The sequence below is a fragment of the Myotis lucifugus genome, unplaced genomic scaffold (assembly GCF_000147115.1).
Source record: "Myotis lucifugus unplaced genomic scaffold, Myoluc2.0 scaffold_3, whole genome shotgun sequence".
NCBI lineage: Eukaryota > Metazoa > Chordata > Mammalia > Chiroptera > Vespertilionidae > Myotis > Myotis lucifugus.
The window spans coordinates 5,291,553-5,314,110 of record NW_005871051.1 but is presented as its reverse complement, the minus strand read 5'-3'; the positions used below and the strand labels follow the sequence as shown (position 1 = coordinate 5,314,110).

Here is a 22,558-nt window from a genome sequence, read left to right as displayed (position 1 = left end):
GAGAGGATCTCCCTCCCAATTAAAAAAACCACCCACATGGGTGCCAGACCAGCCCATCCCCCACCTCTGCACCTCCTACCAGTCTCAGTATGCTTCCTTGTTTACTTCTCTAGTTGTAGTACTTCCATTCAGCCAACTTTCCAGTGGTTCTGGATGATGGTTGTTCTGTAGTTTGGTTGTAATTTTGATGTATTTGTGGGAGGCAGTGCATATTGGTGTTTACCTATGCCGCCATCTTCCTTTCTCTCTGATTTTTATTTTCTATAAAAACCACATTTGATCAGTTAGGCTATATCTCATTTTTATCTCTGATATGTCTCTAGATTTTTCCTCTCCTTTTTCTGCTTCCTCCCTCCATTCTTCCCTCTCTCCCTTCTTTCATCCTTCCTTACCTTCTTTTTGTTGTTATCAAAATGATATATGCATGGAGCTAAAAGTCAGATATTCTACAGGCTTTATCCCCCAAACTTTAAGCACCTACACAACCCACCTTCCCCTCTCACCATACACAAACTTCAATTTCCTTCTTCCCTGAGCCAAGTGCTTTCAACTCCTTTATTTTATTAAGATCAACCCAAGATACCTAAATATCAATGGTACTTCTTAGTTTTTCAATTTTAGGCATTGTCTATTGATTTCTTATTGCAGAAGATGAGAATTTAGCTTCCTCTCACCGTCCCCCATCCCCAACACACACACACACGGTCTCACACTCTTACTTTCCCATTTTTCCTTGTCTCAATATAGTTATATCAACATTTGGATAAATACTTAGTGGTTACATTATTATGACTATACTAGAGGCCCGGTGCATGTAATTCGTGCACTGGGCTGGGGGGTGTCCCTCAGTCCAGCCTGCACCCTCTTCAACCTGGGCCTGGTCGCCCCCAACTGCCCTCCCCTGCTGGCCTGATCGCCCACAACTGCCCTCCCATGCTGGCCATCTTGTGGCTGTGGGTGCCACCATCTTTGAGGGCGTGGCAGTCAATTAGCATATTCCCTCCTTATTGGCTGTGGGTGCCGCCATCTTTGTGATGGCATGAGGGTCAATTAGCATATTCCCTCTTTATTAGATAGGATAAGTATTATTCACAATAAATTATTTAATATACTAGAGGCCCGGTGCACGAATTTGTGCACAGGTGGGGTACTGCCAGCCCGCCTTGATCGGGGCTGATTGGGGCCAGGCTGGGGGGGAGGGGCAATGGGAGGTTGGCCGGCCAGCCCCGCCCCCAATAGGGCCAGTTAGACAGTTGCAGTACGCATCATAGCAACCAGTCATTCTGGTCGTTCCGGTCGCTTGGCTTTTATATATATAGATTGTTATTTTGGCCTTTTTTTTTTTTTTTTTTTAAATATATTTTATTGATTTTCCACAGAGAGGAAGGGAGAGAGACAGAGAGTTAGAAACATCGATGAGAGAGAAACATCGATCAGCCGCCTCCTGCACATCCCCCACCGGGGATGTGCCCGCAACTCAGGTACATGCCCTTGACCGGAATCGAACCTGGGACCTTTCAGTCCGCAGGCCAACGCTCTATCCACTGAGCCAAACCGGTTTTGGCAATTTTGGCCTTTCTGTAAATATTTCTTTTTTTTTGCTGGAGTTGATCATTATCTTTTTGATTGATTACTTTATTTTAAAATTTATTTATCACTGGTATTACCCCAAACTCTCTGTTAATAACATTTCTCCATGTATTCAGATACAACATCTCATGTGTTGAGTATTCTATTAATTTCATCTTCTTGAAGAAATATCTTCTAGAACTCTCTGACCTGTTCTAATTAGAAGACAGGGGAAGGGGAGTTCCACTGCTATTTAAGCCGGCTTTCCACCAGTGTCCCTGTTTTAATATTTGCCTTTACCTCCCAAAGCTAGGTTGCCAGTTTCAGGTGCCTGTGGTATAAGTGAGGTTGCTGCTGTTTCTCTTGCTGCCTTGAGGCTATTGAGTAACCACCATGCCTATATCTGCTCTTCACATTCCAATACTATTACCTCCTCTTCCTTTTCCATTTGTTTGAATGAGTGAAGGCTTTAAAAAATATCTCTTTACCATCCTTTTCCTGGGGTTTTCAGGAGGAGGAAAGTAAATGTAGGGATCCACACTCCCATCTGCTTGGAAGTCCCCACTTCTCTAGTTCTTTATGATTTTTAATTATCTTGGATCCTTCAAGAACAATGAATTCACCTAATTTGGTGTCAGTGGTAAATTTACAGGAACATTATCCTTTTGTCTGACATCCAACCCAATATTGAAGATATTTAGCCTCATTTCCTGGACTTGTACAAGTTTTTTTTCGACAGCTTTTCTGAAGGATTCCTGTGGTCATAGTGCTTCCTGTATGTTCTCCACTTCTTCCTTACCAGTGTTTTCCCAGGCAGGAGCCAGTGTCTCTGAACATGACCCTGTTTCACATTTACATGCAAACCTTCAGGAGGATAGAGTGAAAATGGAGTGGGGGTCAGGGAAGAAGGTGCCTACAAATTCTCCCAATGATTTACCCATGAAAATGGGCTTACCTAACATGGAAGTTCATAGTATGCAGCTTTAAAAGTCTGGACCATTGCTATGAATTTTGTCACTGATATGGAAACTTGCTTTTTGTTTTATGTCATTAAACGAAATAATGTTTGTACAGTACTATTTATTTACTTACTTTTGTTAATCCTCACCCAAGGATATTTTTCCATTGATTTTTAGGGAGAGTGGAAGAGAGAGGGAAAGACAGAGAGAAACATCAAAGTGAGAGTAACACATTGATTGGTTGCCTCCTGCACAGGCCCCAACCAGGGCCCACACCAGGGAGGAGCCTGCAACCAAGGTACGTGCCCTTGACCAGAATCGAACCCAGGACCCTTTGGTCCACAGGCCAACACTCTATCCACTGAGCCAAACCGGCTAGGGCTACAATACTATGTAAATTGACAATATTTAGAAAGATAAAGTGTTAGCTAAGTTAGTTATATGTATAAAGAAATAGCTCCTGCATGATTGATTTTTAAAAACATTTTATCTTAAAATCTATAAGCATTAATGAATTTGATTAGAATTATCAGCCTTGTTTGATGTTTTCTCGAGTATTTTTATGTCTTGGAGGATATGTGCCATGACAGATTCACACGACGTCAACACTTGTGTGGTAGTCATGAGACCCTTTGATTACTTTATTACAGATTGTCAAAATATGGGCTGATCTGGCAAATCAGGAACAACTTTTCACTTGAAGAATTTTCTACTCTGATTCTCCAGTTGCTATGGAGATTTTCTCATAAAACAGCCTGGGTGTGGTTGAGATTAGTCAATTTAGATGCTGGGTTCTGAGATAGTTGTCTCGACCCTCAGCGCTGCCCTCATTGCCATAGCATAAATGCAATGGTTGGTTTTGCAAGCACATGTTAACATAGCTGTAGGACGTAGCATTTAGTTTGAGAATTTTATAATACTGCCACCATATACAAAGCTGAAAAAACAAGGGATGGTGCATTGGGAGAGTACTTAAAATATTAAGATAGCCCAACCAGCGTGGCTTAGTGGTTGACCATCGACCTATGAACCAGGAGATCGTAGTTCGATTCCCGTCAGGGCACATGCCTGGGTTGCGGGCTCAATCCCCAGGGTGGGTCATGCAGGAGGCAGCCATTCGATGATTCTCTCTCATCATTGATCTTTCCATCTCTCTCTTCATCTCCCTTCCTCTCTGAAATCAATAAAAGTATATCTTAAAAAATATTTAGATAGATTTCTTGAGACTTTATAGTCCATTTTGTCTATGAAGGAGAGTTACCAGGATGTTCATAAGTGCATATTGCGGGAGGCTTAATAAATGAACAGGGTTACATCGACCACAGTAAAACAGAGGTGCCAGTGAGGAAGGAAAGGCCCAGTGGGAGATCTGGAACACCCCTGCTGTCCTCCGGGCAGTTCCAGGTGAACCCCACGTCCGTGGGAAGCTGCACTCTTCTCTCCTATGTCGGCTCTGCTGCAGTCTCAAGTCCAAGCAGAGGTGGTAGGTAAAGGCTCCCGTCTTTTGTCCCTGAGATGGATGATTCTAAGGCCCATTCCAGCAAGATCAAGCCCCAGTTGCTCACAACAACGACCAGCTTGACTACACACCCTTGTGTTAGCTTCCCCTCTGTCCCCTTTTCACTGTTGATGTATGTTGAATAGGGTGTATGGAAAATATTGACAAGAATAAATGCACTGTAAGAATCTTCTAATTGGAATGAATAAGTGAAGCGCATGGGTCTTGCTGCCTGCTTCCTTCTTGTAATTCTTTCCTAGTTTAGAAGTCACAAGGTTTAGAGTTAGAAACTGGGAGGCCCATCTGCCCACTGCCACACCTGGGGAAAGGGCCTCTTAGAATCCTTGGGATTGAGCCAGGGGTTATTGTGGGGGACATTAATTGACATTCACCCCTTACTAGCCAAGGGAGCCTTGAGGGCACTCAGGTTAGGGGCTATAGGTTTTCTGATTTTGAGTCATTATCCACAGCCCCAAGAAATTGATCTTGTGTGAGTACTGATGGTGTTTTAGAGACTGTGGACCTAATAAGGGATTTGTAACAGGTGATTGATACCATGTTCACTTCTCCAGCCCAGGCCCTGACCTTGGCCATGCTTTTCATGAATCCCTTTCTTTTCATCCCTGCTTCCTAGTACTTGCTGTGATTTCCAGTGTGAAGGCCACTAGGGTTAGAAAATTCTGAAGAGATGACATAGTGACGCTAGATGGACCCGTAAGACTTAGTGCATCAACCCAAGTCTCTCCACACCCTCAGGCCCCCACCAGCCCGTCGACCTGGTCTCCATGGTCACGGTGTGCTTCTTCAGGAGACCCAGAGTGTGTGATAACATTAATAAAGGTTTTAAATAGACATACACATATGTAAATTAAATGTCAAAATAAATAAATGCACATAATGTGCCCCAAATTACTATTTACTATATATTTTCGTGCATTCCTATATCTCCATGAACATACATAGTACATTACATTAAAATTTAGGCCCCACTAGCTCGTTTGGCTCAATGGATAGAGCGTTGGCCTGTGGACCAAAGGGTCCAGGGTTTGATTCCAGTCAAGGGCATGTACCTTGGTTGCAGGCTCCTCCCCGGCCTGGGCCCTGGTTGGGGCCTGTGCAGGAGGCAACCAATCGATGTGTTTCTCTCACATTGGTATTTCTCTCTGTCTTTCCCTCTCTCTTCCACTCTCTCTAAAAATCAATGGAAAAATATCCTCAGGTGAGGATAAAGAAAAAAGAATTTAGGGGCACATAATTCTTATATTTATATGATGATAAGAGGATCATCATATACCTCTACTGTAACTTTTTATTTTATTTCATTTTTAATATTTTATTGATTTTTACAGAGAGGGATAGAGAGTTAGAAACATTGATGAGAGAGAAACATCCATCAGCTGCCTCCTGCACACCTCCTACTGGGGATGTGCCCGCAACCAAGGTACATGCCCTTGACCAGAATCGAACCTGGGACCCTTGAGTCCGAAGGCCGACGCTCTATCCACTGAGCCAAACCGGTCAGGGCCATACTGTAACTTTTTAATTCAACAAGCTATCTTGGAAATCTGTCCAAGGTGTTGCATGTGGTTCTAGTTCATCCCTGTAGTTTCAAAGTGTGGACATACTACCTTTTATCTAGTCCCCTCTCTGTGGACAGTCAGATCGTCTCTCCTTTTTCCTACTACAACGAATGCAGCAGTGGACTTTCTTGAATAACCTTTTTTGTGCACATCTGCAAGAATTTCTCTAGAGCCCAAAGAAAGGAATGGGATCATTAGGTCCCAGTATTTGGAACTGTTTTTGACAGATTACTTTTTACATGAAGATTAATCTAGTCCTTGTCCTCATTTACTCATGACCTTGTTTTCATGATACGTAACAGGTTTTTTTCTTGGCGTTTTGTTTTTTACCGCTATGGCGATGATAAATTGACAATTCAGCGACACAAGCGAAATTACTTTCCTTAGCGAGTCCTGTTATTTTGAGTCATAGATGCTGTTGTCAGCATATCATCATTTGTAAGCTTATTTGTCCTTTAGAAATGAAACGTGACAGAGTAAACAGTAGCATCCAGGGATGGGCTGTGGAGTTTGGTTTTCCCCCTTAAATTGTTTTCTGCTATCTCAAGAAGGAACAGGCCCCAGAATGTGTTGGTAGAAATGCAATTTAGGAATTGCACTTGATCTCGTCTTTCAGCCCAGTGTTTCTGTTCTTTCATCATAAAGATCAGCTGCGTTTTACCCGCCCCCCGGCCCTGTCCCTTAGAATAACATCCAGTTCTCGTCAGCATGTTTCACGTCCTTCTCGATGTTCTAGCACAATACATTTTCGTATCTCGTGCATGTGTGCATATGGTAAAGATTGCTTCAAGCTGCAGCCACGTGGGGGAGGAACATTGCGGTTGCTTTGCTAATGCAGTGTTTGTGTTGGAGCGGTTAGGCCCTGCGCTTTAACTCGCAGCGCTGGGCGTAATGAGATGGCTTTGATGGTGGCTTAGGAGACTAGCGGGACGGTCACAGCTTCACACTTCAAAGCCGAGCATATGGGGTGAATACTGGGTAGCTTTTTTGCTCTCTGGGACGGTAGGGAGACAGTTCTCAACAGCTCTGTTCAATGAAGACACTGGGAAAGAAAGGCTCTGTCTCTAAAATAATTTTGAATTGCAAAGGGAGGCATTTCCACCGCCCCCTTCCATAGACTAAACTAAGAATAATGTTCCCCAGTCTGCACTTAATGAGAGGCAGGCCCGCATCACAGCGCTGCGCTGTATTTTCAGAGTACTGTAGCGAGATTAAGAAGCCAGTTTTATTTTAGGGACGTGTGTGAATTTAGGCAAAAGCTTCTAGGGCTATCTGTGTTACCATCTGAGAGAGCTGTGTGGCTTCTGGGAGAGAATCTTTTTCTCTCCCTCTCATTAAAAAAATACTAAATAAAAAATCAGCTAAACAGAAAACTTGGCTATATTAAGAGAGCTCTACTAAAATTAGAGGATGCTTGCAAGATTCCAAGTCTAGCACCAGGCTAATTTTTAGATTCTGTGCTTTTTTACCTCTACTTATTATTGAGTCTGAGGTGACGGGTTGGAAAAGACTGTTTTCATTGCTATGCACTTAGGAAAAGATTTGATACTCTTTTTAGTATTATTAGAGTTCTGCTTTAAAATAAATAAGCCACACACTTATGTCGTGTGTGGGCAAGAGGAAAGAGACTTTTTCTGTTCCAGAGGAAAGAAAGGGAGCGGCAGATTTGATGGTTTTTTCCTAGTTGTGCATTTTGGCTGCCGTGGAAAAATGTAACAAAAGTTAGCTTCTCCGTTATGTTCCTTGAGCTGCTGAAATGCAGTTCTGTTTAACAGTTAAATTGCATCTCCATTTATACCAGTAATCCTACGTTGCCCCAGAAAGAACAAAAGCAGAAGGGAAAGGGGTATTAAATACCACTGTAGACATGAGGTATGTGGCACATACACTTAACTCAGCAGATTCTTCAATACTTCTTCACGAACTACTCTAACTATTGTATAGCCTCAATAAAATCCTACATCTTGGTCACACTTACGTCCGTTATAGACTCAGAGGAAACATTTGTTAACAAAATGAAGCTTAACCTTCTTATCACATAGAGAAACGTCTCGGTGCATCAGTCCTCCTTTTGCAAAGCGGGATAACCAAGCTCAGAGAAGTCTCTAAAGATAAGACAGAGGGTGATAAATACCAGTATACCTGTAGAGAAATGGCTAAAAATCATTTTTGAGTAAATAAGGACAGCCAATCATGAAGGTTAAAATATGTTTTTAAAATACTATCATCAGTCCGGCCCGTGTGGCTCAGTGGACTGTGAACCAGGAGGTCATGGTTCGATTCCTGGCCAGGGCACATGCCCAGGTTGCAGGCTTAATCCCCAGTAGGGGGCATGCAGGAGACAGCCAATCAATGATTCTCTCCCATCATTGATTTTCTGTCTCTTTCTCCTCCTCTCTTCTTCTCTCAAATCAATAAAAATATTTTTAAAAAGTACTATCATCAAATCAGCCTTTTCGGCATATGTCTAGTGAAAATGGGAAGATCAGAAGTATTAATTATGGTGGTGGGGAAAACTTGTCAAAAAATGGAAGGAAAACTAAAAAAGATTGTTCTTTTAATAAAGAGCCATTTAGGCAGCTGGCGGGTTCTGCTTTGCCTGTTTCAAGTGCTTGATGGCATCCGGCTCTTCCATCACCAGGTGATTCGGATGTTTGTCGTGTCTGACAGTACTGCCGGGCTCAGGTAGCCCCCATCAGGTGGCTTTGCCGGCTGTGGAGGGAACCTTCGTTCTGAGGACAGCTTGTAAGACGTGATGCCAACCGTGGAAGACTGATCCCAGGGTTCAGTCGCCACGGGCACATTGTACTCCCCCTGGTGTTCAACCCGGTTCGCGTTTCGTTAGCTGACCCCTTCCTCTCATTTGTAGGTTGGGGCGAGATGGGGAGAGGGGGACGACACGGCTATTTCAGGCTTGCAGTGTCCAACATCTGCAAGGTGCTCAGGACCCAGATTCCATTCATTCAACTTAACAAACCTTAATTGTTCAGGGAGCTCAAAACCTAGATGTAGAAGCAAAAGTCCGCAATTAACTATGTGATGCCAGTAGATTAGATCTGATGTTCCAGCCAACAAAAGCTGTAAAATACTACAGGAGCACGACAGAGGGAGAAATGAATCTCAGTGGAGGGGAGCAGGGTGAGGAAGCAGGGATGAGTTCAGTCGTTCTGGTTTCTTGCTGGTCATTGTAAGCGCTTCAAGTCCCTGCCCTGGAGATGCCGGGCTCCACCGGAGGAGGGAGGAATGGCTTTAGGGGAGATGGACGCAGGGCCGTGGCCTTCAGCAGCAGTGCCGCTGACCTGAAGGCTGACGGGACTCAGTTTCCCACAGGCTTGAGCGTGGAGTGTTCAGAATGTTGATCTCCTTTAGGAGGCCTATTTGTTTGCTTGGTGTGAGCGTTTGCAATTACGTGGAATGATTATTGCATAGATTAATTGTGAAAAGAAAGTGATAACATTGAAACAAGCTCTTCCGAACATGGAACCTATGACAGACAAAATAGCTTGTTGGTAAGTATTCTGACTAAATTTGGGACATTTCTTTGAAATGCGAGCAATCTACATTTTCCTTCCAGCAAAATTGCGAGCACCTCCCTGCCAGGACCCCGGGTTGCAGTCACTGGAGACGTAAATGCTCTCTCCCTGAACCTGAAGAGGATAGTGTACTGTCTCCATTACTGAATACCAGTTTGGTGTTGGTTGTCTTTTCGTTGCATGAGAGTAATGAAATACTTTATTCTCTTCATTAGAGAACAGAAATTAAGGTTGATTCCTTCCACCGTGAGTTTGTGGAGAAGACAGGGATTTCTAGTCGCAGGGACATGGCGGCCCAGGAAGGTGGCTCCAACTTGTCAGAATTCAGACCCGCGGAGCAGGCCTGCCAGGGGGAGAGGCCGGCACTTACTGAGCATGTGCACCAGGCGTGCTGGATGCTCTCCGTGGCTCATCTCATTGCAGTTTCTCCATCTATTCTATGGGGCAGTTTCTTTTCCGTTTTTCTGTTTCTTCCTTTATTTTTCTCTCCTTTTCTCTCTTTTTATCTTCCTCTATTTTCCTTTGGTTTTACTAAAGTATTTTAAAGCAAGTTCCAGATCATATTATTTGGGCATCACAGTTTGTATATTAAGCTGTAGCAGCCAAAGTGTGAGCCAAAGTTATGGTTGGAGCAGATATCAGTGATCTGAACAACTAGGAGATTTGGGGTGTTAATGCATCTTAACCTCTGACAACTCTCCAAAACGTTCTCCCCTTTCTTCTGCCCCCTCCCGCTCCAGTCCAGACTTGAGAAGTTACCTAACTGCCTAGACCAGCGGTTCTCAACCTGTGGGTCACGACCCCTTTGGGGGTCGAATGACCCTTTCACAGGGGTCGCCTAAGACCATCCTGCATATCAGATATTTACGTTACAATTCATCACAGTAGCAACATGACAGTTATGAAGTAGCAACAAAAATAATTTTATGGTTGGGTCACAACATGAGGAACTGTATTTAAAGGGCCAGAAGGTTGAGAACCACTGGCCTAGACAGTATTTTACAATCCTGAAACCTCCATTGACCGTATGTGTCCTGGCATCTGCGCCCTCCCTCCCGCAGGAGCAGTGGTCCTTTCGCATCTTAGAGTGGTCTAAAGAAGCAGAGATGCCTTAGTGAACTTGGGAGATTGTCTTGGCTTCTTGGTCTATAACATTGCGGGCTCCTGATGCTGGAATCCCAACCTGACTCGGAGAAAGAACATTTCCTAAGACTTCATACAACCCAGAAATATGAAATCTTTGTTGGCCACCTCCACATTTCACCCCTCCTATCAACGTGGCAGTCCACATTAGAAACAAACAAATTACAGACCCTAAAATTGCAGTTGGAGAGGTTTCCTATGCTTATGTGGCAGGAGGCCCTGTCCTGGCCCCTGATGTCCCATGATGCACCTCCAGTAAAGAAGGCCCACATTCCTGCTGTCCCAGGCCACCTCCAGAATTCCCTCCATTTCATACACCAGACGAGAATGCGTGCCCTCATGGTCCTTTGGGATTGTAATTAGCCCCGTGTGAACGTGCTGTTGGCTGCAAACAGGCTCTCGGTAGCAGTTCTCTAGAATAAACAGGATAGTTCTGTAATCTGCCTTGAGAAGACGAGGTCAGAGACAGGATCTAGGTATAAAGAAGGGACAGAGAGGATGCAAAAATGTTGTCGTGTAGAGTCCCCTCCATAAAGTTATGCTGAAATATTGGGCTTCTTTAGGGAACATCTGGCCCGGTGCTGTCCAACAGAACTTCCTGTGATGATGCAAATGTTTGATATCTGCGAGGTTCAATAAGGAGACCGCTTGCTGTGTGTGGTTATTGAGCCCTTGACATGTGGCTAGTGCAGCTGAAAACTTAATTTTTAATTGCATTTCATTTTTTTAAATGTATTTTTATTGATTTCAGAGAGGAAGGGAGAGAGAGATAGGCATATCATTGATGAGAGAGAATCATGGATCGGCTGCCTCCTGCACGCCTCCCACTGGGGATCGAGCCCTGACCGGGAATCGAACTGTGATCTCCTGGTTCATAGGTCGACGCTCAACCACTGAGCCTCGCCGGCCAGACTAAAATTGTATTTTATTTTAATTGATTAAAATTAAAACTTAATAGCACACGTAGGTAGGGGTTACCATATTGGACAGTGCAGATCTGGCCCTGGCGATCTTTGAATCTCTCCTAACAACATGCACAATTTGAGGCTGTCAGAAAATGGTTAAAAAACTGAGGGCACCAATTTCATTCATCTTAGTGATGAATATTTGTAACGGCTTAGACATTCTAGCCTCCTTGTACAAAGACAAACGTTTATTACTAGACTCCTCCTTCACGGAAAAATAAATTATGTTCAAACTTTGATTTTAAGAATGAGTAGGAATTATAGGCTTTCATGGTGATGGTTACACAGTGATGGGAATGTACTTAATGCCACTGATTTTTACCCTGAGAAATGGTTGCACTGGTACATTTTGTGTTAAATGCACGTTACCACAATAAGACAATTGTAAGCTTGGTTTTCCTCCGTTGGGCCCGATTTTAATGTACTTTTGTTGATGCCTCCCGCCGCCACAGGCCTGGCCGAGACCCTTGTCCTGCGCGTCCCCGGCAGCAGCGTGTTTCTCTTCGGCGAGGCCGATCTGCCCGAGAAGCGCCCCCTGGTCCAGAGAAGGAAGCAGCTGGGCTGGTTCGCGAGGAGGGATCTCAGTGCCCTGGAACCCGACCTGGGAGCCGCACCTGCCCGAAGATGTGGCCTAACAGGTTCGCCGTTTGGTCGTGTTCTGCTGTTGTTTTTAAACTTGACGGTAGACTCCTGAGATGCCCTCGACTTGTCGCATCCTGTCGGTCCCAGTGAGGCCCTAGTGAGTTGGGTCAGGGGCTCTCTGCTCTTGCTCTCACCCGTCTCTCCATAAGCTGACCAGAGAGGCTAGCAGCCCTCCTCGGATACTTGATGACAGTCCCTTAGAGGGAGATTCGAAGATCCATGATGAGCCCTGCCGCCTGGCCACGGTGACGAGAATGGTGTCACTGCCGCCTCTGGGGTAGGGTCCTGGAGGCCTGCTGCTGTGCCCGGGGGGGGGGGGGGGATGGGGACACTGGTGGGTAGGGACCTGGTCCAGGTTACTTGTAGCTGGTAGGAAAGCGCATCTGAACCTGACCAGCCAGTGTGGCCGGGCTGGTGCGTGCAGCTGGAGATCAGTTCTGGGCAGCTGGGGAGCCTTCTCTAGACACCAGGCTTCTGAAAGAGCGAGCAGGCACCGGGAACAGGCATGGCGTTCTCCCTTCCCGGGGTCTCACGGTTCTTGCCTGTCTGCTGCTCCAGCCCTGCCCTGTGTGTAGGGCTTATCTAGGAAAAGGAAAGCCGCCCCCCTCCCCCCCCGCCCCCCAATTCCATCCCCGTTCCCTGCACTTCACCATCCTGCTGCCATTTACTTGAATCTTAATTCTTTTAGTCTCAAATATCTTCTGAAGGGGTCACAAATTCAACCATGTTAGGTAACGTTTTGGTAGTCAGCTAATACCTTAGCCGTTACAAAAATATTGGCTACCCAAGAGGTGGGCAGGCGTAAGAAACACATCTCCTCACGACACAGCTCTGCCCAGTCACACAGAGGCCTCTGCGTACGGTCCCCTGGTGCAGAATTCTCTCCAACGAAGGGTGTCTGTAGTTGATGCAGCGGAAAAATCACGGCTTTGAGGCTGAGCTCGAATCCCGCCCCTGCTGTTTACTGGCCGTGTGACCTCTGAGAGTTCCGTAAGCCTCAGTTCCCATATCTATGAAATGGACACAATCCCTGCACCTCCCTCATAAGACCGTGAAGTTGAAATAATGTGTGCTAAGTACCAAATGCAATACGAAAGGGCCTTTTCCCCCTTCCCTGCAGAGAGGAGGTATATAAAAAAGTGATGATAAGTGTGTTTCCGTCTGTAGTTATGGAAAAGGGAAGAAACTGATCGCTCCCTGCCAATTTGAACCTCACATATTTTCCCACGAGTTGTCTCGCAAGTGTAGAAGTGTAAGTTCTGTGACTAAATTCTCAGAAGTCTAGTTCCTGGTTTCTAATTCGAGCCTCATTGGAGACTGAAGGGATTGCACCACGAACCAGTCCGCCCAGGGCCAGGTGGTGCGATTGCAGCTAGTGGGCAAGCACTGGAGACGGGCTCCTGGTGTTAGAATACAGCAGAGCCGGCTTTAGCGTTAGGTAGGCAAACCTTGAAAAACCCAGTTCTCATTTTTGCAGTGCTGTGATAATGAATGGGTTCGTACTTGGGAAGAACTCTAACCTGATTTGAAAAGCATGTCTGAGTTAAAGACCAAATGTTCAAAATTGGCACAAAGAGGTTTAAAGATGGTATTTTGAAGGCAGTGTTGATACCGGTAAGGATGTTGTCACAGGCCCCGTACTGCTAAAGGTACTATCAGTTGGTTCAAGCTGTGCAAGTGAGTTCAGGGTATGCATCAGGAGCTTCAAAGGTGCATATGGCCGCCTGGCAGGAGTCCTATTCCTGGTGATAAACCCAAAGGAGATAGTAAAAGGTGCATGTCCTTATGTACAAGTATACTCATCAGAGCATCACTTACAATAGCAAGTGCTGGACACATGATACATGTTCAATATTTGAGAATTAAATAAACTGTGGCATGCCTAAGTGAAGGACTATTATGCAAGCAATTAGGCATGAGGTTGCGGAAGAATTTTTAGAGACATGGAAAATACAATACATTGTAGAGAGAATTTGTAGATAATAAATGCAACAAGGAATTTGTTAAGTACTCTGTATGCACCAGACACTGTCATCAGTGGGCAAAACAGAATTGATATGCCCTCAAAGAATTTCTATTCCAGGGGGTAGGGATGAGAAGACAGACAATAAATAACAAGCTTAATTAATAATGAATTCTATAGCACATTGGAAAATGATAAGTGCTATAGTAAAAAACAAACAAACACAACAAAACAACAACAAAACAACAACACCATGAGCCCTGGGGTGGGGTGAGTTGTGAATTTCAATGGGATAATCCAGAGTCAGCCTCACTGTGATGCAGCTTTGGAGCAAAGACCAGGGGAGGTCGGTAGCCACTGGAGGTGTGAACAGGCGTCTCAGGTGGAGGGACTGGCCAGGGTCAAGGCTGGAGGATACAAAGTAGCACAAATAGATGACCTGAATATTGGGAAACATACGTGCATCTTATTTACCTCAAATTTTACACATTTTACAATTTATAATGCTCCAACTTATTTTCATTTTCATAATTTCTCTAAATTGATCTTGTGATTATTTTCCATTATCTTTCATGAGGGATAATTATTAAGGTTTATCAATGGTCAGTTTTTATAAAAGCTGGGTTTCAATGTGTTCATTTAGATGGTGTTTGATGGAAGATTCAAGATAAAAAGGAAAAAGTAGCACAACTTCCCCCCCAATGACTATTTTGCTAATATCTCCTGACAAGTGGCAGAAGCCTTAATTTGTGAAAAAAGACATGAAAGTTACAAGAGTAGCTAAGTTTAGGCGACCTTGTCCAAGCACAGGCCCTTCATTTAATAGGCTCAAAGCAGGTGCCAGCAGAGAAACGTCATGTCTGTTTCAAGGTGGAAGAGTAAATATGGGATATGGATAAGCCATTCGTTTCTAGTAATTTGCAGACCAGATTGGAATTCAAAATTAAGACACATGATCAGCCCAAATCTCAGGGTACCTTCCTTGCACAAATTCTCCCTTAAAAAACATTTATGTAGGAAGGAATAAAATGCTTTCGTTTTTTAAAGCCCTGTATATTGAAGTAGAATTTACAATACTTTGGTCATTAGGGTATACATGTTACTCATCTAATTTTTCAGTGCATTTAGTTCTCAACAGTGGTGGTGATTTCCCTTATTTTAAAATTTAATGGCTTTATATATTTTTCTAACTTTCTTTAGTTATGTCAGTGTTTCTCAACAAATCTTTCCACTTCTCCCATCAAAACAGAAAAGCCTCAACACATTGTTGCTGTTTATTTCTTTTCCTAAAAAAGAATTAAATAGGATGATTGGTGCTATCAACTGAACACTTACAGTTAACTTTCCAGTGACAAATTAATCTGCGCAGTCCCCCAGAGGAAGCAGATCTATGAGGGAGCAGGTTTCTGTTTTGAAGTTCCCTAAGAATATTATAAACAGAGGAGGAAAAAAGTGAGCTCAGAAATGACTAGCACTCCTAGTCAGTGCCAAACAGACAAAATCTTTTAACCAAATTCCTTTTAAAAGTTTGTAGTTGGCCAGCTCGTGGGGAACATAAATTAGGGCAAAGCAATAATAGTTGATACTTTTAGATCTATAAATAAATACTTTATACATATATATTTAAAAACCCTAAACATTTATGGGATAATTTAAACACTGCTGGCTGATATGTTATATGAATGGCCTGCATATACTATATGCATCATTGTTTAAAAATACAGGGACGATTCTTTGAACTACACAGTTTCATATGCTGTTTTGGGAATCATGGATGGAGGTAATCGGCACATCTTGGAGGCAGGGACTTCTGTTTAGGTATTTAAATGGGTTCCTGAGAGCTGCCCCTGCTACTTCTCTCCCTGTAAATCAGAAGCGTAGCATCACCAGCCACTTTTCTTGACATTGAATAATGCGATTTACTCCACATCAAAACTTTTACTTAGTCTCTGAAAAATCACTTTCCTGTGTTAGAATGAGTCTGTTAAGTTTTAAGGAACCAATTTCCATGATTCTCTGTTTGACTATACATCCACTTTGGATGATGGGAGGCGAAAGTCTCGATGTGTAATTAAACGTGGAACCTGTAATGGGCGCATGAAGGACTTGGGTGTTGGATGGATGAAGGGCACCACTCCACTATGGAAAATTCGGGAACAAGCAAGTCACCTGAGCTGGCCTCACCCGGGGTGGCTTCATCCCATGACGACGTTAATGTGCACCTACTTCTGTAATTTCCTCTCTGAATTCTCGCTATTCTGAAAGATTCAAAGCTGAGAAATTGAGGTTCGCCATTCCTTGCAGAGCAGGAAAATATCATATGCATTTTGCAGAAAAACAGCCGAGCAAAGGCAGTGTCCTGAGGAGGTGGAACTTGAATCCCGATCCCTGGGGTGCCACTCCCCGCTCTGCCCACGTGCTCCTCGCTTAGCTTTCTTTTCCGTAGATCTGGCCACATGCCTCAGAGCCCTGCGTGCTCCCTGCCATGGGCGCATGGGGCTGAGCAGTTATGTGTGAGTTTTATGGCTTTGGTCACCAAATGTCTTGTCTCAGCTGTGGTTTCTCTTTAGTACACGTTCTAAAAAAGTTAAAGCACCCGTATGCAACGGCGCCTGTTCGCTCGGGGTAGTGACTGTTTGTGTTGTGGGACTGAGTTCCAGGTCGGGTGCCTGCTCTCTGTTACTGTGAAGCGAAGACCACCTCTAGGCTGGGCTTTATCTTATTTTCACCTACTTCCTGTTTTTATGCCCAGCCACTCAAGGCTCCTGGCACGCAGCAGGTTTTCAGGAAAACATACTCACTGAGAGAGTTGCACGTTGGTCCATGAGAATCTCTGTTCATTCACATTGCACAGGAATCCACACAGGTGACGTTCTCTCTTCAGATATGAAAATGCCAAGTACCCCAGAACACCACCCCAGCTCTCTCCTCGCACATGTGTGCCTACTGGCCGCCGAGGAGGAGCGCAGTCTAATGGGTAGGATGCCTAAGACACCCCTAAGCAACTTCTGAGCCGCTGAACTGAAACTCTTCCTGTGCAGGAAACTTTGACCTGTAAATTGTTTGATGGCTGTGCCACTGAGAACTATTTTTGAGGATAGTTTTGTTCTAAGGGGGAAGAAGGACGCGTTTCTCCTCTGAGTGCTGCCTTCTCATTGTTCTAATGGGCTCTTCGCTATTGTTTTGTCTGAATGCAGGTTTTTATTTGTGTTCTTCCAGACGTGGTCCTACCGCAAGCATCTTTAAACCAGACATTAATAGCGTAGTTCACAGTCATTACTGCCAGTGCTCAAACACAAATATCGCATTCGTGTTTGCAAAAGCTGCACATCAGATGTTAATTAAGTGCATTTGGGGTTTTTTTGTGTTGTTTTTTTCTGCTTAAACAATCTGGCAGAAAGAATTTACATCTCTATCAGTTCACCATAAGGTCTCTACAATATCTAAATCACCAGCCGTGCAGTATATGATAAATACAGTGTTTCCACACAAGAAAATAGCAGGATTGTCAGGAAAACATCAGGCCTGTTAGATTTCCTTGGGAAATAATAGCAACTGAATCTCAGTTTCTTTTTCTTTTTGATAAAAAAAGTATTTAACTAGGAGTAAACACCAATATTTAGAATGACAATTTTTTTATTAAAGAATAGAACACATGGAAAGTGAAATCATAGCAGAGATTTTCCCTGCTTTTAGCCTGCTTGGGGGCGTTGTGACAGTTGCATTGGAATAGAACTGGGGTTTGAGCTTCGAGTGGGGAGATTCGCAGAGCAGCCTGCCAATCTGTGGAGGTAGGGGCAGGGCGAACCACAAACAAACAAACAAACTCACATCAGCTTTCTAATTTTAGAGCAAAAAGTGGAATCACTTTAATTATATGACGTGTCACTAGAAATACGAGTCGCTGGGATTAATTACTTTCCTTATTTAAAAATTCTTGCGAAGTTTAATGAGCATAAAGAGTCAAAATCAGCATTTGAACAAAGTCACTGGGACTGCTGGATTTGTTAGAATTAGTGCACCGTGTTGGTGTTGGACTTGGAGGAAGTTGGGGAAGCATGCACTTGGGCAGAAAGTGGTTTTCTTTTCCTCTCTTCCTCTCTCCTCCCTCCTCTCCCTGCACTCCCCCCCCTTCCACGGGAGAAATGGGTCATGGCCTCCCAACCCCGCAGAAAGGGAACCCCTACCCAATGAGGTCAGAAACTTCTCAGGACTCACTGAATCATCTTTGTTTATTCACTGCTGAAGCTGTAGTGATAAAACAAATTAAATTATTGTGTAATTAAAGTTTAATAGAAGAATTTAAAATAACACATAGCAATGGAATACAGGAAAAATGATCATTCTGTGCTAAGTGGTTCCCTCTTATTTTATTTAAAAGAGAATATAAAAGTTACTTCTGATGTTTATTTTTATTTTTTTAAGAAACAATTAACTTTTACATATGCCTTTCTTTTACGTATGCTTTTAAAGGTGTTTTTAAAATAGTGGGTTTTTAAAAATTAAGTAAATCAGTCTTGGGACAAGTATATTCTTTATCAAATTCTTGTGCTCTGGGCTGGAGATCTAAATGTTTTCTATCTTCAATAACTTACCTTAGGCAATGAATTCATTTGTTAACAAGAATGATCACCTTTGGAAATGCTACTAAAAAGGGGCAGTTCATGGGCATGCGGTGGTAAAAGGGCCCTTGGAATCTTCTGGATCCTGTGGCTGTAGGAGGGACTGGCCCAGCCACCGCAGCGTGAGCATGAGGGCCCTGGGTCCATCTCAAGGACACCCTCAAGCTGACAGATTGCATGTGGATATCTGAATGCTGATTGGACACATCGCCGTTTTGAAATAGCCAAGCACAATAGGCCCAATATGTGTCTTGAACAGTTGTGCTTACTGTGGCAGAGTGTATATAGAAATAGACTCTTCAGCAAAATGAGTGAGATCACTGGAGTGATGGTGAAGATGAGACCAGTTCTTGAGTCAGAATAGGGAATGTCTATCAGATTGGAGGAAATCGTTACCTGTTGGGTGGAGGAGAGAGAGAAGCCATGCTTGGATGTTTTCTATTAATGAATGGCATTAGCATTGACCAAAAAAAAAAAAATTCCAATGTGCTCTGTGAAATGTTGAAACTGATATACTTCTCAAAGATATTTAGAATAAGTGATTGGTGTATGAGATTATGAGAGAGAGAGATGTATTGACTGTTAGGAAATTTAATTTTTGTGAAATCAGCATGATGGAGAACTACTGTAATCTGATTCATTTCTGCAGAATTCCCAGTAGGGAGGCCCAACCTCAGGAGTTGAAATGTTTTATTATGTGTACACATGTGGGAAAAAGGCGAAATGTGGTTTCCGTGTGCTGATTTCTGTGAAGCGTCTATTAGTATGAGCGTGCCCAGGCTAAGGCAGTAAAGCCCCCAAACCATGGCCGTCCAGGGAAAGTGAACCCAGAGGACATCTCTGATGGATACTGACATCCTGAGCAATACGTTTGAAAGTAGCAAAAAAAAGCTATGACAGTAAAATGATGTTGAAATAGTAGCTAAGGAATTGTCATCTGCTGGAGATGAGGTCAGCCTTTTATCCTCCGTCAATCCCTCATCAACCTTGCTTTCAGAAATATAAGGTTCCCCCAAAGTGAAGAAACTGCAAACCTAAGCTTTTTATGCCAATGCTAATTTAACCAAGTTGTCCATCTTAAAATGTAAACTATAATTAGAGCAGGGTTATTTATGTAACATGAGCTGCACCATTCCTGAGGCAAGAAAAAAAGGGACATTTGCCCCCGGCTCTAAAGTATCGGGGCTCAGAGAGGCCTTGGCCGTCCCAGGTCCTGGGGACGCTGGGGGCGGGACAGGTGCCTCCAATGAGTAGGTATACATAGTGCTCCAAACCCTGCCAAACCCACATTCTCATGAGATGCAAGTGTTTTTTCTCTTCCCAGTTCCAAGGCTTTTTGTCACTTTTTAGTGACCACCTTCCCTAACCAAGACTGTTGTTGAAGTTCCCTTGAATTGGGTGTTAACCTAACTCGGTGATAACGGGTGTGTTTGGGGGGGAAGGGATGGGTACAGAGTATGATTTATTCATGTCTCCCAGAGCCTTAGGCCCAACCCTTGTGGAGATGTCCTTGGAAATGAATGAGAAGCCGACTTTTTGCTGCTGTTGATATTTAATACTAAAGTGCACTGCCCCTTTTCTGTTGATCTTTGGGAAATTCTGGACCCTTAGCTATTCTAGAAAAGACAACCTTCAGATACTTTCAGAGTAGATAAACGTTTCTGCTTTTAGCTTAAATAGCTCTGTTTTATATACATATATATTTTACAAAGTTCTGGAGTTGATAATGATATTTGTATTATTTTAAAGTACAACCACGTAAAGGTAGCTCCTTGGATTAAAATTGGCTAAAGAATAGAACATTCAGAAGGAGGGTTTTGCTTTGCTTGATTAACATGCTTTTCCAATGATTTAGGCGTCGGCGCCAGCCCGTATGTGATGAACTGCAATGTTACCATAGACTCTCAAGACTTGGCCTTGGGAAAGGAGATTGCTGGTGCCATTCGGGGCTCAAATGCAAATGGACTGAAGGGCGTCCAAGCGATGGCTTTTCCCCATGAAGGGAAAATTGAGATAGCTTGCAACGTGGAGAGTTTTGAAGACCAAGAAGCTACAGAAACCTCAGAAGAGTCCCAATACATGTCTTATAATGTTCTTGGGGACCATTTTTCTTACATATCTCCTCATTACATAGAAACTCAAGTTAAAAAGCTGGCGGGTGATCGGGGAATTGGTACTATAGGGAGAGCATTAATTGGATTTACACCCCAAGAGTGCAAGAACTGTGCTGAGTATGCTATAAAAGAAAATATCGGGGAATTCTGGAAGATACGGGGAGGTATTTTCATGTGATCCAGTTTAAGAATTCATGGAAATTTTAAGGAAAAAATATCAATCATTACAAAGTTTTGTTTGGCCAGTGAAGATGAGGGAAAGATACAAGCATTCTTTGCTCAACAGCCAGTCTTATGGATTGTTCATCATTGCCCCGTGATAGTTCTAGTCCTCGTTGAAACTACACGAGAACCTCTGCACCACGTTTATGCACTTTGTGCATTAGACCTCCCGAATCCACTGGGTGGAATGGCCATGGCTGCCGAACCATGTCAATAGGCTTAATTGTTGAGAACAAAACCAAAGATGGATTTGATTTCCTTGGTTTTCCCTAACTCATTATTTCCAAGGTCTGTATTCAACTTTCATTTTTCAAATGATCTTTTTTTAAAAAATGTGTATGTTAAAAAAATCAAGTACTAAGTGACTAAAAAGTGGGGAGAATTATAAAATAAAATTGCTCTTTCAAAGCCTGGTTGTTCTTTTTTGCCTTCCCACTTTTAGGATAACCTGTTGTTTATTCCAGAGATAACTCCAAAAACCCGATTTGCCTAATTTTTTAATGTTTATATAGGGAGATGGAATGGTGGTGTTGGGCATGACTTCAAGGAATTGTGTTTATCCTTTTTGGAATTTAAATGGGAAGTCTGAAGATTTAGGGAATATATTGCTTTTGAGCACAGAGAAGAGTATCAGTGGAAGGAATTTATTTGAAAGAAATCAAAATATGTAGTCATTTTGTGAACTAAAAGAAGCCACTTGTTGATTCTGGCAATTTTATGTAAATCTTTAGTATTTATATTGCTTTAGCACAGGGTCCTTTCTATCCATAAAGCACAAAGAAATGTATTTTTCTGTTGATTTTGTTTAACAAGAAAGATTATGGTCTTTCCAAATAAGAGCACATATTGTGAATTTATTTTATGGAATTAAAAATAAAAAATAGATTGAATTCAACCTTTTTTATAGGATCCAGTAATATATATATATATATATATATATATATATATAGGATCCAGTAATATATATATATATTTTTTTTTTGCTGACATTTGACTCTTGAATCTGGTTGTGTTAATTTTGTTCCAGAATTATGCTTCTTTGGGTAGTTTTGCTGTCAATATAAATGCCCAAAAGATGGGAAAATGATGGACTCGGTTTGGTTTTCAGGCACCAGGACACTAGGTTGCTGTGGTGAAGAGAGCCAATGCTGTCCAGTTAGACCCGACGTGTCTGTTTCTCCGACGGTGAGAGCTGAGAGGCAGCAGCGCCTAGTCCTTCTACTGCCTTGGCACCGGCCACGCAGCCTGGTGACCGAGCACTGGGCATCGGGTTGGAGGGCGTGGGCTTACCTCCCACGGAGCCGGAGTTCCATCACCTATAAAAGGGGGAGAAGAGTTCTCATCTTGACCAAGGGCTGTGTCCTGGGGAACTAGATGGGACTTTGTAAGCTGAAATGTGAAAATGACACGGACTTCTAGTACTCTTCCCAGACCTCTTCTAGACTTTGCTTCAGTCCTGGGCATCAATAGTGAGCAGGGGAGAGAGGCTAAAAGCACCTGCTGCCACTGAGTTGTCTGGGGCTGTAGGAGGATTTGCTTCGTTTGCCAGGCACCTGAGTGAACCTCTCCGGGTGCTGCCGTTGCATCCCAGGCTGCTGGCTTTGCGCAAGGCCTGTCTCAAACCAAACATCTACTTCATGGGTACGGTTCCCGTTGTGGAAGATAAAAAACATTCTGGAGATGATGGTGATGATGGTTGCACAGCAATGTGAATACTTAATGCCATTGATCTATATACGTAAAAGCAG

General features: G+C 43.3%; 1 protein-coding gene across 6 annotated transcripts in view; it reads left to right on the top strand.

The window, feature by feature from the left end:
- Nucleotides 1-21,594, top strand: part of LOC102431415 (formiminotransferase N-terminal subdomain-containing protein-like) — a 64,170-nt gene extending 42,576 nt beyond the window's left edge. For 4 of the 6 annotated variants that reach the window (XM_023759908.1, XM_023759911.1, XM_023759904.1 and 1 more), the window contains exons 5-6: nucleotides 11,700-11,885; nucleotides 20,330-21,592. In XM_023759908.1, coding sequence (XP_023615676.1) covers nucleotides 11,700-11,885; nucleotides 20,330-20,766 — 623 coding nt within the window. In that variant the 3' untranslated portion in view covers nucleotides 20,767-21,592. Of the gene's footprint in view, nucleotides 1-4,660; nucleotides 4,836-11,699; nucleotides 11,886-20,329 lie in introns of those variants that run through there. The other 2 variants (XM_023759914.1, XM_023759927.1) reach the window with 2 other exon arrangements.
- The last annotated feature ends 964 nt before the right edge of the window (nucleotides 21,595-22,558 follow it).